Raw genomic sequence first — 18,881 nt, forward strand, 5'->3', positions numbered from 1 at the left:
TTGAGTCCTTCATAGAATGGTTTTGACTGAAAGGGACCTGAAAGGTTGTCTAGTCCCAGCTGCCCTGCCATGAGTAGGGACATTTTCCACTAGAGCAGGTTGCTCAGGGCCCCATTCAACCTGGCCTTGGCAAATGGGTGATTTCAGGATGTACCTGTGGTATGAGATACATGGGGTTATGTCTATTTAGATGCACATTCTCCATGTTTCCTGAGAAATATCTGTTTAAAGACAATGAAATAGTTGCATACAACTGGTTATACCCAGCATGCCTTGCTGAGGCCATTACTCATCATGAACTGACATGAACATTTTGAAAATGAGAAACCAGTAACCTTGAGCTCCTGGGGAAACACCTGACAGTACACTGCAGATGCACCTTCTTGTGTCTCTGGGTCTCCTGAGTCATTATGTGATGATGACCCTTTTGTTACTGGGCAGCTGTGGGAATGGAGAACCTTGTAGATGAATCCATCAGTGTTTTCTAAGCACCTTGTTCTCATGTGCAGGCATGGATGTCCTAAGGTTTGCTTCAGTGAGGGGAGGGAGAACAGTAGCAGAGTGGGAATAAACATCTCATGTTCCTGCCTACTCTCACATTTTTCTATTATAGAAATCAGAATGAGATATTTTCATGAATTCTTACTGTGGTGAGACCCTCAGCTGATACACAGGTCCTTATGTTTCATTTGTCTGATTAGAGCTGTGGGTACTTTATGGGTCCTTTTCTGACCTGGAGTTACTGTTGTGAGACATTTAGAGAACTGTATGTTGAAAAGAACTTTTTTAGAAACTTGACCTCAACAAATGGTTTAGGTTGGATATTAGGAAAAGGTTCTTTACCCAGAGGGTGGTTGGGCACTGGAACAGGCTCCCCAGGGAAGTGGTCACAGCACCAAGCCTGACAGAGTTCAAGAAGTGTATGGATGGTGCTCTCAGGCACATGGTGTGACTCTGGGAGGGTCCTGCACTGGGCCAGGAGTTGGACTCAATGATCCTTATGGGTCCCTTCCAACCCAGCATATTCTGTGATTCTCTGAAACCAGGGAAGGACCAATGATGTGGCATTTCCCTGGGACACAGGTGGCTGGCTTAGGCTTAAGGCTGCAGTGCTGTACACAGGGCAGCCTTGGGGCTATCCTCATGTAGAAAAATGTGAATCAGTAATACTTACATCAAGTGGGGCTGATCTTTCACTCCTTTTAGCTTACAAATTAATTTATATCTACACAGACTCTGTTCAAAATACTGTTACTGAGGGACTAGCCACTCCAGCAGTTATTTCCACCAAACAATAGCATTACAACATTATTAAATAGCTCTTGAGTATGAATTCATCCAAGAAGTAGGTTATTAGAATAAAGTCTATTTTATTAGTGCCTTAGGATGCTCAGCCAAAACCTAGAGCCCTTGAGCACTATTCGGACTCCTAACATGAAACAATCTCTACCTCAGAAATTTATAATCAAATTAGACAAAGTAGACAAATAAGGGCAAAGAGCGAAATTGAGGCAGGAAGGGACAAAATGGGTTCTGTGCTACCATTTAGCTGGGAAGTGTGTAGCTAGGCAATAGCACAGATAGTTTCTTTTAAAAAGTAAAAATGAAAAGGTGCAGCAATGTAGATGAGAATTTATTAACAACAAAGCCCAGAATCTGCACCTCCGGAAAGAAAGGGAAAATAATTTATCCGCCCACACTCACTTTTTTCTGACGAAGGCAGGTGAATAAAGCTGCACTAATCGAGTGTGACGCTCACAATCCTGAGCTGCACTTACTGATGCGGAACTGAGAGGTAACCATCGTCTCCAGGAAAACAATAGCCCTGGCAGCCCCCGCGGTGCCTGCAGGGTCACACACTATTCATCCCCTGCACATGTCATTTTCACGTGAAGGTTGTTCCAGTCCAGCTGTTATGGAGTCAATGGATGAAGCTGAAGGACAGCAAGAAGAGCTGAACAGAAAGGAGCAGTCCCTGAAAACCTCTCAGAAAACAGCAGTGCTTGGTTGGCCGCCCCGATGGAATGGATTAATGCCTGGAGACAGCATGTATCTATTTGTCCTCTCACAGATACTGGTAAGGCAGTTTGCCATAGCTTTGAAATGCTGGGACCCTCCTTCTAAGCTGTGTTGGCTTGGGAGGTCTCCTCCTCATTTGTTGTAGATGTAGCAGTGGACAAAGGTGTAGTCCTCTCATTTCTGCAGCCACCTCTTTGCCTTGCAAACAGCCCCTGCGTTTTGATGTCCCAGACTCCCATCCCATTTACTGCCTCACTGCAAATACCTCCTTTGCCCAATGACTGATCTGATCTCCCACAAAATCCATTTTCTGTAGCTGGTATGTATGGGGGTAAATACCCATCTTGTTTTCAAGTGGATCGGGAGGTGTATCCCAGTAAAGTTGTGGTGTGCCCTTCACAGTCAGAGATGAGATTATACCTCTCTTTGAGTACATTAAGTATATCATCATTGCTTTTGTAGTTTTATGTTACCTCTGGTGTGTGCAGCACCCAAAAGTGGTTCAAATGAAAAGTTCCCATGCGGGTATGTTTGTGTGTGTGTGTCTATTTATAGTGATGTCTATGGGAACGTTGCTTATTTGTGAGAGATTTCAGAGAGGCCTTAATAGTCTTTTAATAACATAGTAATTTCATTGAATTACCAGTTCTGATCTAGAAGAGTTCAGAAGTCAGAGGAATCTGTTGCTCTTTCAATGTACACCTGGGCAGTCCTTTTTCTAGTGTGGATCAGAGTAAGCCTGCATAACTCAATGATGCATATCTGCTTAATAGTGGCTGAGCATGTAGCCTTCAGTCTTCTTATTCTTGTTAAGCTACACCTAGAAAATACCTGACTTTTTAAAGCAAAAATGATAATCAAGATGAAATCAATGCTAACTAAATTAGTTAATTATGCAGTCTTGAAATGAAAACGTATAATGAGAGGTGCTCATTATGTCTTTTCTGATTGATTGCACAGCTTCTCTGCATGATGCTGTGGTACGGCACTTATGGGACCATCCCAGCAGCTCAGAATGCCTTTGACCTGCTCTCGTACTTGCTTACCCCATTTAAACATGTTTGGTCAGATCAAGGGGAGGTAAGTCCCTGTACTCCTCTCTGATTATGTAGTTGATGTCAGTAGCCTTGGATGGTGCTTCTAAAATCTCTTCTGATTAAAAGTGTAATACACATGTATTTCATATATTACAGTGATTGCTGCATTGTGTGTCTGTCCTGAGAAGGTTAAAAGAGTTTTCTGAAAACATATCAATATTTTATCTTTGAGATATAGTGCTGAATTTTTGGCTATGATGTTAGGTCAGCACAGCAGATTTTTTGTAATGTGCTAGTAATTGCAAATGAAAAAAACAATAAGAAGCCAGCCACTAAGGTTTAGTTCACAGTAAAGGGAGAGCAGGAACTTCATTTATTAGGATGAATAGAAGCTTAAATTCTGGAAGAATGGATCAACTCACATAAAAGGTGCAAATCACAACATACTCAGTCACAAAAATCTATTTTTGTTGAGTGTTTAGAACGTACCTATGTGCAGTAAATGTATTTCAAGTGTGCTAGGTACACAGGTTCAATTATATCTACAAAGCTATACCAGTAAAACTGCTTGGTTTCTCACCATGACATAATGACACATATACCAGAATGATTCATCTGATAAATTACTGGTAATTATACCCATTGCAGATTTTTCTAGTGTGGACAGAACATTAATTAAATAGTGAACAGCTACTTTCAAAAATCAGATGAAATATATTTGCTATCAGAATGCTTAGATTCATTGTACATAATCTTTGTAGCAGAGGCTATGCAGTACAAATAAAAAATCTGATTCTGTGCCTCTTGTGACTGAAGTAAAGTGACGACTGTTTTCTGTTTCGTCTTAGCAGTGTTTATGAGCTGCATGTCGCCTGCTCTTTTGTGGGTTTTTTTTTCAAAAGAAGCACTTTTTCTTTGCCCTTTTGCTGTTGGATTTATTATGCACAGAACTCTTCATGGACTACTGCCTGTGTCTTATTTGTAGTGGCTGAATCATTAAGAAATTGCTGTTCCTTACAGAAAATCACTGATTTGTGTGATTTTGACTAAAAATAATTGTTCAGCATGGAGGAAACTGATTCCTGGAACACACTACAAGAACATCCCAAGTATGACTGTGCAGATGTTCATGCATATTTTTGAGGACTGTTTATTATAGCACTGTTTATCATGCAAATTTAGACTTGAAAACAGTAAAGGCAAAGAAATCTTCTGTCATTAAAATAAGCAAATGGAAGCTCTTAACTCCACCTTTTTCTTTAGCTGTACTAGCGGGACAGAAACAGAGTAGAGTTCTTGACTACTGAAACCCATTAGAACTGAATTTTGCACCTACTACTGAGGATAGGCCAAACTATAAACTACTTAAATATGGCTAAGACACTGGAATTAATTTCGCTTCCAGTGGTGTGAATTAACCTGATGGTATTTCACAGAATGTGTATAAAACAGAGAAAAGTCTTCTGTGGCTGGATTTTATGTAAGGACCTCTAAACATGGGAACAGTACTAAACTTCATTCAAAGCCCTTTGTCAAAGTATAAAATTGCACTGACTACAGCAATGAAGTGTTGGGTCCAGGCTGCAAAACTGAATTGTGGATCCAGATCTCAGTTTTGGCAATGCATGAGAGTAGGAAGCAGAATTCTTTTTTGCCTTCACAGCAAAACCTGGGGTTTAGACTTTCTGAGTTGATAGGGCTTGGAGATGGTTTCAGTTTCAGTCTTCTCCAAAGCCTGGCATTTTCTCTGGTGGTGGTGGCTTTTCCACAGGTGAGTATGGTATGGCTAAATATTCATGGGAAATAATACAAAGTTTGCCAAGAACATGCATGCAAGACCCTATACTGTGTCCCTACGTATTTCATGAGTCATTGTATATTCTGTTGTTTCACAGAACCTGACTACAATTGGGAGCATTGTGGTATCATACATCCTGCTGTCTTTAGCTTCTCTAGGACTGCTATTTGTAGGATCTCTGGTAAGTTATGATACTATGCAAACTATATTCATGCCCTTTTTCAATGAGTTTTTATAAGATGTCTAATTTACCTGAAGTTGTTGGTGTTACACCCAAGCTGATTGTAAAGCAATATTTTTGGGGCTGTTTCTATATAACTGTCTGCTTGCTTTATGTAGAGGAACCACTTAACCTTACTCAGTTTCTTGATTAATTGAGGATCACACTGATGGTTTTTATTCTTTCCATCCACAGATGGGCAAAAAATTTGCACTTAAATAGAAGGGATGTGGTCCAGTAATAGGACCTTAATCTGCTTCAGTGGCAGAAAGAGCTGTTCCAGAACATCAGTGTAATACTGAATGTAAAGCACTTGTAGATGTAGGCCAAGACCCCAGCTGCAGAACAAGCTTAGTGGCATGACTACAAGTAATCTAGTTAGCTGTCAGCTATTTGGGAACCGGAGGAGAATATCATGTTTCTCCACTGACTGTGTAACTGGCACAAATCTGTGTGATAGATGGGGAAAACTATGAAAAATTCTCTCTTTTTAGGGAGCTCTAATTGAATGTGGCTTTCCATACCCCTGTATGCTATTCTCTTAGAGTGGGAATGCAGTTACTGAAGATACAGGTAGAGCATCACCTCCTGTCCTTACAGAGATACACCCTCGGGTAGCTCAGGAAGCTGAAGCTGTACTATTGATATGCTGTTTGAGTGATACACAGTACAATGAAGTACATTATAGAATCATGGGACTGTTGGTGGGAAGGGACCTCTTGATCTTGCTAGTCTAACATCCTGCTTGAAGCAGGGCTGTTGCCAACACTCAGTTAGGTGCATATTTCTACACAGGTTTTGAAAACTTTCATGGAAGGAGTTGTACAGCACTTTTGGGGAAGAATTTTTCCCTAGTGTCTGATGTGAATTTCACAAAGTTAAATGTCTGAGCTGAATTTCTGCAGTTTGTGGCCATTGTCCCTTGTGGTATCAGCTGCCACTATGAAAAAGAGCCTCCTCTTTGCCAGGCTGAACAAGCCCAGTTCCCTCCACCTTCTTCAAAAGTGCTGTACTTTGCACCCCTGACCTCTTTTGCAACCTTCTACTGGCCCCACTCCAGTTTTTCTATATCTGTCTCAAACTGGAGGACCAAAATTTGTAAACAGAATTCAAGGTGCAGCTGCATCAGTGCCAAGAAAAGGGGAACACCTCCTTTGATTTGCTGGCCACACTCCCTGCTAGAAAGTATGTCATATTATATACCATGGTTAAGTTCACTCAGAGGCAGCACACTGGCAAAATCTTTCGTTTAATGCGTCAGCTGAATATACTTTCTAAAAACCATTCACAAGACAAAGTAATTATAGTTAATTTCTCCATTATTGTGATCATTGATCACAGGCAAGGAAGTTAGGAGGGTTTATGCAATTTTCTGCTTTTTTGATGCTGCTATTCCTTATTCAGATTGATTTTGTCCTCAAAAATAAACTTTTGATGACTCTGTAATTGCAAATATTCAACTTAAAAAGATGGAGCTATCTAAGAATTCTCAAGAACTTTATGAGTTCCAGGTAATTTTGCAGCAAAACATTCTGATCTGAAAATCTGAATAGGAGGGGTGTGATTTTCTGCAGATTCAGCTATTTCTCAGTGGATGGAAACATTTATTGCTGACCCCTTCTTAACACAGAAGGTAACAAAGTGAAAGCTCTGTGTGCCCAAAAATTCTGATCTCAGTTTTAACTACTTTGCATTTGAATTCCTTGCAGATGAACGCGAATACTAGTGTAGATGAGAGAGGATTTTGGCCCATTTTTAAGTGTTGGCTAAAACTTTTGTAAAGCAAAAACTTTATAACAGTTTCCATGTAGTCAAGTTTGCACTGGTTTGTGTTCCTGTGGTCTGTGCTAACAGGCTTCTGGCTGGAGTAGAGGCACGAATGTCACACGCTATGTCACCTGGCTCTCTGAATAAGTCACAAGACAGCAGGGTATAAGAAACATCCTGTGAGTTCAGACCAATGGTCCATCTTGCCCAGTTTTTTCTCTCTAATGTGGACATTAGGAAGGAGAGTTTGTTTAGAGAGAGCACATGAACCTTGTCCATTCCTGCTTTACTCTCAGACATCTCAGGTCATGCTGCTTTGCAATTTGCAAGCATCTGCTTCTAACAAGAAGGGAATAAGCTATAAAATAGTCATTGGCAGAACATTGAAAATAGTGATTGAACCAGGAAGAGTTTCTAGAATCCCAGCCTGGTGAACAACAGATAGTTGCATAAAGATAGTTTTCTGTATCTTTCCCTTTGTTTTCTTTATTTTTCCTATGACTCTCGGCTGAGTCATATCTCTCTCCCTCTCTCTCATTCCTCCTTTAAAATGGATTTTAAGCAATATGCTGCCTAGAAGGCACCTTGGAGGGGTCTTTTACTTTGAGGAGTGCCTTTATAATCAAATCTTTCTTTCCCAAATGTACCCTTCTCTCTTTATAGATGGACCTGATACACCAGTCCCACTCTGATATACGTGGAATTATAGAATGGTTTGGGTTGTAAAGGACCTCAAGGACCATCTTGTTCCAACTCCCCAACCATGGGAAGGGACACCTTCCACAGGACCAGGTTGCTCAGAGCCTCATCCAACCTGATCTTGAACATTTCCAGGGATGGCGCATCCACACCTTCTCTGGGCAACCTGTTCCAATGCCTCGCCACCCTCATAGTAAAGAATTTCTTCCTAATATCTGATCTAAACCTGCCTTCTTTCAGTCTGAAGCCATTGCCCCTTGTCCTGTAATTACATACCCTTGTAAAATGTCCATCTCCAGCTTTCTTGTAAGCCCCCTTTAGCTACTGGAAGGCTGCTCTGAGGTCTCCCTGGAGCCTTGTCTTCTCAAGGCTGAATAGCCCCAACTTTCTCAGCCTGTTTTTGTAGGAGTGGTGTTCCAACCCTTTGATCAACTTCATGGCCTCCTCTGGAATTGTTCCAACAGATCCATGTCTTTCTTATGCTGGGACCCCAGAGCTGGACACAGTACTCCAGATGGGATCTCGTGAGAGTGGAGGACAGAGAACCACCTCCCCCAGCCTACTGGTCACGCTATTTTTGATGCAGCCCATGATAAGGTTGATTTTTTTTTCTGGGGTAAAGGGCACGTTGCTGGGTTATGTTGAACTTCTCATCAACCGCAGCCCCATGTCCTTCTTGGCAGAGCTACTATCAGTCCGTTCATCCTCTGGGCCGTGTTTTTGCTTGGGATTGTCCTGGCACACATGCAGAACCTTGCACTTGGCCTTGCTGAACTTGATGAGGTTCACATGGGCCCATCTCTAAAGTCTGTCCAGGTCCCTCTGGATGGCATCCCTTCCCTCCAGTGTGTCGACTGCACCACACAACTTGGTGTCGTCTTCAACCTTGCCGAGGGTGCACTCAATCCCACTGTCCGTGTCAACAACTAATATGTTAAATGATACTGGTCTCAGTACTGACCCCTGAGAAACGCCACTCATCACTGGTCTCCACCTGGATATCGAGTCATTGACAACTCTTTGAGTGCGACTATCCAACCACTTCCTTATCCACCAAGTGGTCCATTCATCAAATCCACGCGTCTCCAATTTAGAGGCAAGGATGTCATGCAGGACGGTGCATTGTACAAGTCCAGGTAGATGATGTCAGTCGCTCTTCCCTTACCCACCACCACCGTAATCCTACTCTGGAAGGCTGCCAGATTTGTCAGACACAAGTTGCACTCAGTGAAGCCCTGTTGGCTGTCACCAATTACCTCCTCATTTTCCATATGCTTTAACATAGTTTCCAGGATGCTCCTCAATGCTCCATCGGGCACTGAGGTGAAACTGATTGCCCTGTAACCCCCGGGATATGTGCTAAATGGCAAACCAGCGAAAAGCAGCTTATGCATTTTTGTTTTTATTCAGCAGCTATGGTAATCTACAGTACTTACTTTAGCCCTTCCCCAGGAAAGGGAGAAAATGTGCCTGTTTATATGGGTATTTTGTTGCTTTAATGCAGAGCAATAGCTGTTGGACCATTTAGCAAGGGTGAGAAATGTGGTTAAGCAGAGTCTCAGAAGTGATACCTGTCTGGTCTGCGCACGTGCTGAAGTCCAGTTCATTCCTGTATTGGGGAATTTGTAACTCTAATACATGTAGAGCAAATGTTTCAGGAGAGCAGACATCAGTTAATGTTTGAAGCACCCAGGTACCAGAATGTGTTGGGTAGTTTAGTAATCACGGTGAAAACAAAAGGCTGGATAGAGTGCTTGAGGCTTGTATTAGTGATGATGTCTGTCTTCTGTCTCATAAAATAGTGTTTTAACACTCAGTCACCTGCAGAGAACCAGCATTGAACTGTTTTTCTGAGTAGGTTTTCAGAGTGAACTAGTTTTCCATTATTTGTTGTAACCTCATCACTTTTAAGTATAACTTAATTTCTTCCAGTGTCTTGGACAGCTCCTTATTTGCCACACACTTCTTTCAATGTAAAGAAAAGATGTTTTGTTTCTAGGGGGAACTTTCTGTTCCTTTGGATTTATAGTGGGTTGAATCACCAGTAGAATCAGCCCTGTGTCACCGTACCAGTCCTAGAATCTGTAACAGAGAATTGGTACCTAGACTTTACTTTACTCTTAGCCCTCAACACGAGCATTGATTTTGGTACAGCAGCACTCTCCAGCAGTACAGAGTTATTGATCCCTGCTCAGCTATCATAGTCTTGCAGTATGGGTAAGAATCATGGATAGTGCCATGTGGGATTGCCAAACTCTAGTAGTCGAGGAATGAAAATAGATCCTCCAGCTTCCTGCTTGTCATGTAACAGGCCAAGAATGTAGGACAGGCCCAGTTCAGACTTGGCCTCGAGTTTGTGTAAAATGAAAGTCTAGTAATGGTGTTCCTATGTTTGCTTTTGTAGTTCCTGTGTACTCTGATTAATTGAAACAAAAAAAGCATTTTGTAACTTTCAAATACTGCTGCTTTGTGAGAGTCTAACATTGGCTAAAGCTAGATATGGACAGAAATTAAAACTTGCTTCACTTCCTTTTATTCTTTAGGCTCAGAGAAATGAAAGTACATGAAAATAAGACAGGCACAAGAAAACTGTTCTTTCAAATCCCATACAGGCTAATGTGCTTTACCAGCCTAGGAAGAGAAAGAAATTTGACCTTTAGTGGTACATTTTCCAAATTCAACTGTTCATTTAAAAGCCATGTAAGAAAAGGACAGAAGAGGCTTTACTTTGGAAAAATAAGACCTGTTCTTAGCCTCAAAAGGATTCATGACAGTACAGTTACAGTTTGTATGACATTTATTCTGAGTGATGCTACTCTTAGTTCAGTGCTAGATGGATGAAGCTGGCCTAAGGTTGCAGATCCTGGAGTCCACAGCTGGGCTTGAAATTTTTAAACTGAGGCCTATGTAAAGGATTTAAACAATCTACTGATCTGATTTCCAAATCATATAGCCTACCACAGCATCTATGCAAACCAATATGATGCAGAAATTTCTTAGCTTCATGCCATTGCAAACCTTTCATTTATTTGTAACATAACCTTTAATATTACATTTATTTTCAATATCTTCACAAGATTTATTATTTAATGTTTATACCATGTTCAAATCAGACAATTAGATTATAAAAACTGATAAGGGTATTCTGAACCTCGGAAGCAGGTACATCAAAACTGAGACCTTTTTAAAAAATGATGGATTTATATATAAATTTTGGGTATAGTGCCAAGTTATCAAAGTTGTTCAGTCCAATTATATTTACTTTTCTTAACTCAGTCACCTGTAAATTTTAGATGGAAACCCATTAAGTCAGGAGAGGTATGATTTGTAGAATATTACAATGAATTTTTATTTTGTAAACAAACCTAGGAAGGATAAGAAACTGAACAAAAGGACAGTGATATCACGTTGGCTTGCATATGATGGTCACAAGCACATTCCACTTCTACTGTATCCCCGAGTTAAGCCTGGCCAGCTCTGTGGAAACCTCTGTGGCTGAAAGCAGGTTTGAATGGGTAGATGTGAATCCTTATAGCATGCACCACAAAGCTACTCCTGCATGGAACATTCCTGTCCTCTTCAGTACTCTCCGATTCTAATACGTTGTAGTGAACTGGGATACTACCCTGAAGACCCATCCTCTGGGCTGTATGGAAGGGCTGGCAACAAGCAGAAGGCTTTTTTAAATGTTTGTTTCCTTTAGTTTTGGCATCTACTCAGAGCCCGACCAGACCCCCCCTTCCCGCTACAAGAGGACAGACGCCAATCTGTGAGCCGGCAGCCTTCGTTCACGTACTCAGAGTGGACAGAGGATAAAAATGAGGATGACTTCCTAGATTTGGACCCCGTACCGGAGACTCCGGTCTTTGACTGCGTAATGGACATTAAAGCGGAGACAGATCCAGCTACTCTAACGGTTAAATCCGTGGGCTTGCAAGAAAGGTAGGGTAGATGTGGCTAAGAGGGGAAAGTCTGGTCCCAGAATTTGTGGATTTAGGAGTTCTATGCAAAGCAGGAAGCTTTATTGCCTTTGTGAATGTCACTTTAAAATGGGGTTTAAAGTCAAGTGCCTGCTTTATTACATATATATATATATATATATATATATTTATATATATATATTTATAGTTGTTTCCTGTCTTGTTTTCAGTCCAGTCATAAATATAAGCATATTAGCTAAAAAAACATACAGTTTCTAGGCAGCTGTCAACAAGTGCTATTCTAAAGCATCATTTCTTTCCTTTGAATATATCTATTTGTGTGTGTTTCATCAGGCTTTTGCCATTCCTCATGATGGCAACTGTGTAGAACGAAATCCATCATAGGGCAGTGAAAGCTTCTACCTCTGAAAGAGGAGGATCTTGTAGATTTTTTTTTTCTGTCACTCATGCTGGAGGACAGTTCTCCAAAAGAACACCATAGGAGGAGTGGTCATCTGCAATAATTCTTGTATAAATGAGTTAGTCCAAAAGTAAATGAATTTGTTTCAAATTAACCCAGTAATGAAATGTCAAGGTGAACTGGTGTTCACTGCTTGAACCGTCAGGGCAATGGAGCTTCTCAGAGAGATTCACAGCTGGTAAAAGGCAGTTTCAAGATAAAAGGAAGATTTTTTTTTTTTCTGGTTTGTGTTCTTTCCATTTTATTAGTGAAATCAGAAAAAGGTCTTGATGAAAGAATTCCTGTGAAGAAATTCTGCAAAGGTGATGATGTTATAAATAAGAACGAGGCTACTGAAAGGCCCAGCATGGCAGAGTTCTTTATTTCTAGGTTTTCAGGCTTAATTGGATTGCTAACCATAGTTAATTCTCATACCTAAAACTTAAAACAAAGGGCAGAACTTGGATTTTAAGGAGTATGATGCTGAGTTTCCAAATCTCCACAGGACACAGTAAAAGGAATGTTACAGAAGAGGCTTTCAATTTGCACTCCATGAGCTTAGAATGTTTTTTCTCACTTTATATGTTGTTATAACATTTGTCCTAAAATTTCCTATCTTTTATTGCTATATTCTACCTTTAACATGAGATTGCAGTAGCCTCTGGGGCTTGTCCCTGAACCTGCTGCTATCAGTGAGTTTTGTTGTTTCTTTCATTATAGCAAGATTGGGCTTGAAAAGCATGAATCATTTGTGTTCTTCCCTATCCTTGATTCATTCCATTTCAGTCATTGTAAAGATGCTGACATTTCTTCTCAGGTGACTGCTAGCCTGCAGGGAAGATACTCACTGTATTGAGAGAGTTAGGGAATATCAACTGGGGAGTATCAGTTGGGGAGTAAACAACTGGTTAAAGTAAAGAAACCTGTCAAAGAACTAGAGGTGGGAAAAATAAAGCATTTGCTTGAAATTCTCACACTAGGTAGAATGTGTACTATGTGTACACTTAAGATGTAAAATAAACTTGTTTTCAACATACACGTATGCTTGAGAAGACAGACATCATTTCAGGTTTAAGCTGTGCCCTGGCAAATTTCATTTACATTAAACATTGGACACTTTACCTTTGTTTGGTGTTCTGTTAAATTAGCTACCTGTCCCTCTTTGGAATCCATTCTGCTTCTGTATCTTACTTCCTTCTCATTCTTTGACTACCTATTCCATCAGAGGCATAGTCAGTAGTTAAATTCAACCACCGCTGAATGTTGTTAAAGAAGAAATCTCATTTCCTCATGCTGAAGAGCTATTCATGTATGTAACCTCTTCTACCTTGGAAGAACTAAAAGCATTCAGTATCAAATGCATCTGTTTCTGGGGAGAAATGTGGTAGCTGTTTAATAGCACAGGCAGGTAAGGTCAAAATCCTTTGAAAGATATCACTAAAGATTTGATGTCTGCCATTAGTGGTCATGTTTCATTCCAAATCATTTCCCCATGACTGTGAATCATAGCAAGAGGCTGGCTGCACATTCTTTTGGGAAAACTCCTGAATCCAGGAAAGGGCTGTCACCCAAGTAACAACTTCCGTGATCTTCTCCGTGAGCTGGTAATGTGATTTTTCAACAACTCCTGCACACATCTCCTAACTAGATTTTGCCAGTTGAGATTCATCAAAAATAGGTTTACTGTGTGGATGTATAGAACACTTATCTAGTAGTCATCATATTGTGTGACTTTATTTTTATGTTAAAGATATTTAAATATAGATTCACTGATGCCTTTTGAATCTTACTTTTGTCTATGATATGTGAGATTGGCAGAAGCTCAGAAATATATTAGAACTGTACTCAATAAACAATGTAGGCATTTTGAGGTTTTTTTTTTGTTGTGTGGCTAACTTACAATAAAGTCACTAAAAATTCTAAACTCGACAGTATCTCTGTTTTCAATGTAACTGTTAAAATGTTGGGACCTTCATTTTAACCTTCTCATTATGTAAATTTGTGGAAAGAAAATTTTTCAGACATAAAAATTGTTTGCTGCAGTGGTTGGCTTTTCACATCTTTATTGATGTTGAACTGGTAGTTTATCCCAGGATCTTACCCCACCAATGAAAGTGTCGGCCTTCATGTTTCAGTGCACAAAATCATCTTCTGGTCTTGTCTACACAAGAAGCATCACCCACTTTTTACAGTTAGTGACCAAACCGTACCCATGAGAAGCAGCTGGGTGCTTTTCTGAAGTTGTTAATCTGTCATTGGGACTGCATCCATTGCTGACAGTGGTGGGTCACTCTGTTCTCTTGTAAGCAAACTTTGACCGCTCTGTTTTTGCAGGAGAGGTTCAAATGTTTCACTCACACTGGATATGTGTACCCCAGGCTGTTCTGAGCAAGGCTTTGGCTATGTCATGTCACCACGAGAACAGTCAGCCCGAGAATACCTCCAGACGGCATCAAACATTCTTACTGAAGAGGAACTGCACAAGAAAGCACTGGATTCTTTCATACTCCAGGCAGAGTTCTTTGTGAGTATCTGACTTCTCTCTTTTAGGAGCATCAATACAAATTAGATGATGTCTCTCTCCTATGAACCTTGCTATTATTTTATGCAAGTCTAAAAGTAGTGCATACAAACTCCGCTTCCACCAGTGAAGCATTTAATGCAATTCCGAAATTTGTCATCCCTTGGAATGACAGTATCTGAAAGCTTTCACTGATATTGTCACTTAAAAACTAGAGAATTAGTTCTGGCAATGACAACAGCAAATCTTATTTTTCACAAGTTTTTGGGTTTTTGCTGCTGGCATGCTACTTTTTTATTAAAAAAAAAAAATCAAAGTTTTCACTAGAGTACAGAAGAAAAGCCATGTTTTCTGTAGGCATAACTTTTTGAAATGTGTCTGGAATTGCTCTAGAGACGAAATTACAGAATCACAGAGTATGCTGAGTTAGAAGGGACCCACAAGGATCATTGATTCCAACGCTTAACCCTGCACAGAATCATCCCCAAGAATCACACCATGTGCCCGAGAGTATTGTCCAAATGCTTCTTGAACTCTGTCAGGCTTGGTGCTGTGACCACTTCTCTAGTGTGCCTGTTCCAGTGCTCAACCCCCCTAATCCACCCTCTTTGCTGCTTAATGCTTGATGTGGAGCTATTCAATGTTCTCTGGTTAACACGGGGCTATTATTTACTAGTTTTAAGCTTGTCTGTCAGTTGCTTTTAGGATTTTGAAACATGTTTTCTTGGCTCACTGTATCCATTGATGCTTTGGCAGAAAGATTCTTTGCCTCATTTTGGGAAAATATACTTACACAGATAAAGCAAGCAGTTGAAAATTGGATTTCTGAGTAGTTTAGGACAAAGGTCAGATAAATTTTGGTGTAGTGAGTACTCTAGCTTTTGAGATCTTTAAATGCTATTGAGTCTGTTCTCTACTTGCTTGGATGTCCATGTGGTAGGGATTGTCATGTTTGTCATGTTTATTATACCTGACAAAAATAGTAGTATGCAAAATGCTGCAGTAGCTGTATTAGGTCTACTAGGCAGAGTTGTAAATTCCTGCTCAAGATGGGAGGTAACCAGGGCACAGACTTTGAGTGCTGAGGTGTTGCAGGGCATGTGATCAAGAGCTACTGAAGTTAATACTGCAAAGTCAAATATTCTCTTAAGCATGGAATCTCAGCAGAGCAGGAGGAAGATTGTCTGGCAACATAACAGCCCTTTCAGCCTGTCCTCTTCATGACCTATAAGTGTCTGAAAGGGAAGGAGTAATGCTCTGAGTATCACCTGCTGTCCTCCCTCCTTGTGCGATTTCAGGGGTTTTTTTCTCTTTACAAGAAAGGGGTATGGTCAGGGCTTCTGTTTTAAAATAGAACACCAGATATCTGTGGTCTTTAATTCACTTAGTGCTGTCCAAGTTGAAGAAAAGCAGCTTTTTTGTAGGTATGCCCTGATTCTTTCAAGGTAAAACATCTATTCCTGTTTTAGGGAGGAAATGTTCACTTAGTGTGTGAACTGACTGCTGAACTAGTCCACATATGGTTTCATCAGTCTCTGAGGTACACTGTAGCTTTCAAGCAAAGAAAATAATGTTAGAAGGAGGAAAAAATATACTTCATTTCTCTAAGAGATTTGGAATTAGTTTTTTCATGTTCATAGAATCATTTAGCAGCCAAACTATCCAAAGTTATTTTCATTCTTTAATGAAAACTGAAAAAACACAGATAAAAATGCAGTGTAATCAAAATGCCATTTCTGTAATTAAATACTGTAAACTAGTTTGTTTTTTTTTTTTAATGAAACAGTTATCACCAGCCAGCTCTGCATTGTGTATTTTCAATCTGTCTAACCTGCTTGATTTTCAAAGTCCAGATCCATGATGAAGCAAGCAGCTCTGTTTCACTTTGGAAGAATTGTCAGAGGGGACATTTGCAGGGCTAAATCCTGAAATTCTTACAAGATTTAGAATTTTTACTCAGGTATAAGTCCTGTTGATTTCACCAAGAATTGGCTTGAGCAGTGAATGACTTAAGACTCAAAAACAAGATCATGGGGCTTGGCTCAGGAAGAGTTTGGAGTGACTAAATACCAAGTAAGAATTGAGAAAATATGAAGGTTTTGTTCCCATGCAGGTCTCCAAATTGATACAAAAGTGCTTCGACAAAATGTTTTTATCATTAATTGCCTCTAGTTAAACCCAACAGTATTCTCAGTACTGTGTGAGAGAGAGAGAACAGATAGTCTTCTAAGGTTCCAGAATTGGCCTCAAGCTGCGCCAGAGCAGGTTTAGATTGAATATTAGGAAAAATTTACTCACTGAAAGGTGCTCAGGCACTGTAACAGGCTGCCCAAGGAATCAGTGGAAGCACCATCCCTGAAAGTATTCAAAGACATGAGGATGTGAGGCTTAAGGACATGGCTTAGCAGGGACCATGCAGGTGCTAGGTGAACGGTTGGACTCAATAATCTTAGAGGTCATTTCCAATCTTAACGATTCTGTGTTTCTGTAGTCCACAGCTCTGCTCATCCCAATTTTTTTTTCCCAGAGTGAGGCTTGTCTTACTTAACCCTGATTCCTCTTACCACTGTGTCCAGCAGTGATGTCTCAAATGCAGTGTGCAGCAGGTGGGAGGACGAGCTCTTCTTCCAAGTTCCCATGAGCCATATCTCTGCTGAGTCTGGTTAACACATCTCTTCCCATCCCACGCCTACTGACTACAGTTGGTGGAAGGTTCTCATTTGTTTCTACCTGGCATTGACTGCTTATTGCAGTAGATGTGCAGTGGAGACTACAAAACCCCTCCACCTTTGTGTGTTCTTGGCACTAGCAGTGTAGAGAGCAGGTAATCCCTGAATACCCATTTGCTGTCCTTCTCCATGGAGCTTGCCAGCCTGATGAGCAAAACCAGTCCCGCTCCCCCAGCTCCATAGAGACAGGTCAGTATGCCAACATGCCATAACGTGTGTCATACTTTGTTGCTGGTGTGAGTCCCTAGCAAATTATTGACTTCCACTCTCTGAGAGGAAGCAATGTGAGTCAGAAAGGATGGTGTCTGAGGTCCATCACTCTTGGAGCAGTGTCTTGAGTAGCACTGTTTGCTTAGTTCTGTGCCTACACTTGCAATGCAATTCTAATAGTATTAGGAGTGAACATAACGCTGTCACACGTGAGTCAGTGAATTAGGCACTATAAGTGTTTTCATATTAAAGATTTCAGAAAAAAAAGCCAATGACAGTAAAAGGAAACATCAATCATATTTTGGTGATAAATTGCTAGAAATACTGTACCGTATGTCTCAGTTAACTTCATCATTTTGCCTCCCTCACAGTGAGGACATAACGGGCTTGGGATTTTTATTCCTCTTGTGAATCTAATAATACCACCTACTGTCTTTTATGTTTTTGTGATTTTTGTTGTTTGGTTTTTTGTTTGTTTTTTTAAACAGGAAATTCCAATGAACTTTGTTGACCCAAAGGAATATGATATTCCAGGCTTAGTGCGTAAGAATCGCTACAAAACAATTCTCCCGAGTAAGTTTCTGCTTTTAAGTCACTCAGGTAGGGTGGTTTATTCCACATGCTGGAGGGCTTTTCATGAAGTGTACTGTCACCACGATGTATCATCCAAAGGTCATGTTTATGAAGCAGGAACATGGCTTCAAAGTATAAATCAAATTTGCAAAGAGGTACAGAGCATGAAGAATCTAAGTGCTGCTGATTTTGCCTGTATCTTTGGCTCTTAAGTTATTAGAATTGCATCATTTGGCGCTGCTTAAAAATTCTATCTAAGATCTTGGTGTTCATTCAGATGTTACTTAGTGGTTTCTTTGAAACTCCTTTAGAAGGACTAAACTCTAGCAATGTTATTTTCCTTGCCAACGTTTTCTCAGAATCATGCCTCAGATGCAGACTGAGAATATAGGGAACTAGCCTGATGGCATTAAGATGACACAGAAAGTAATAATATTTTTCTTTTCTATTACACTAATATTATTTGTAGCTAGGAATAGGAATTTTGAGAAGCATTTTGGTACAAAGTTTTACAAGTGTCATCATTTCCCCCTCTCTCATACTTAAAGTTATTTTGAAAAGTGAAACGATTGGATGTCATGCCTCTTTTTTTGCTCTAAGTCATTGCTGGAAGATGCTACCAGTAGCCATGGTAACTGGATTTGCAAAGTCCAAAAGGTTCAATGCCAGGTTAACAAAGATAAGTGCAGAGAAGTCAAAAATACCTAACATTTCAGTCAATGAACCTGGACTGGAAATGGTTTCAAAAGATATTTTTTTAATCTGTCTTTAAACTCCAGTAGCTGCAGCTCAGTGTGTGCAATGCTTCTGATGACTTTATTCATACCTTAGACAAGAAGTATAAAAACATTCAACCACCTTTCACTGTTGCTGTGCTAATGACTGAGGTGAATTTTTCAAGTATTAATTCACTGTTTTTGCTGGAAAG

At 40.3% G+C, this 18,881-nt stretch overlaps 1 protein-coding gene across 9 annotated transcripts in view; it reads left to right on the forward strand.

Annotated features, from left to right (window-relative positions):
* PTPN5 (protein tyrosine phosphatase non-receptor type 5) overlaps positions 1-18,881 on the forward strand; it is an 83,038-nt gene that overhangs the window by 44,042 nt on the left and 20,115 nt on the right. For all 9 annotated transcript variants that reach the window (XM_051804022.1, XM_051804025.1, XM_051804019.1 and 6 more), the window contains 6 exons: positions 1,896-2,077; positions 2,980-3,099; positions 4,952-5,035; positions 11,244-11,482; positions 14,255-14,444; positions 17,869-17,953. In XM_051804022.1, coding sequence (XP_051659982.1) covers positions 1,896-2,077; positions 2,980-3,099; positions 4,952-5,035; positions 11,244-11,482; positions 14,255-14,444; positions 17,869-17,953 — 900 coding nt within the window. The remainder of the gene's footprint in view (positions 1-1,895; positions 2,078-2,979; positions 3,100-4,951; positions 5,036-11,243; positions 11,483-14,254; positions 14,445-17,868; positions 17,954-18,881) is intronic.

This window comes from Manacus candei, unplaced genomic scaffold (assembly GCF_025592945.1).
Source record: "Manacus candei isolate 608988 ecotype Guabito, Panama unplaced genomic scaffold, ASM2559294v1 h1tg000060l, whole genome shotgun sequence".
NCBI lineage: Eukaryota > Metazoa > Chordata > Aves > Passeriformes > Pipridae > Manacus > Manacus candei.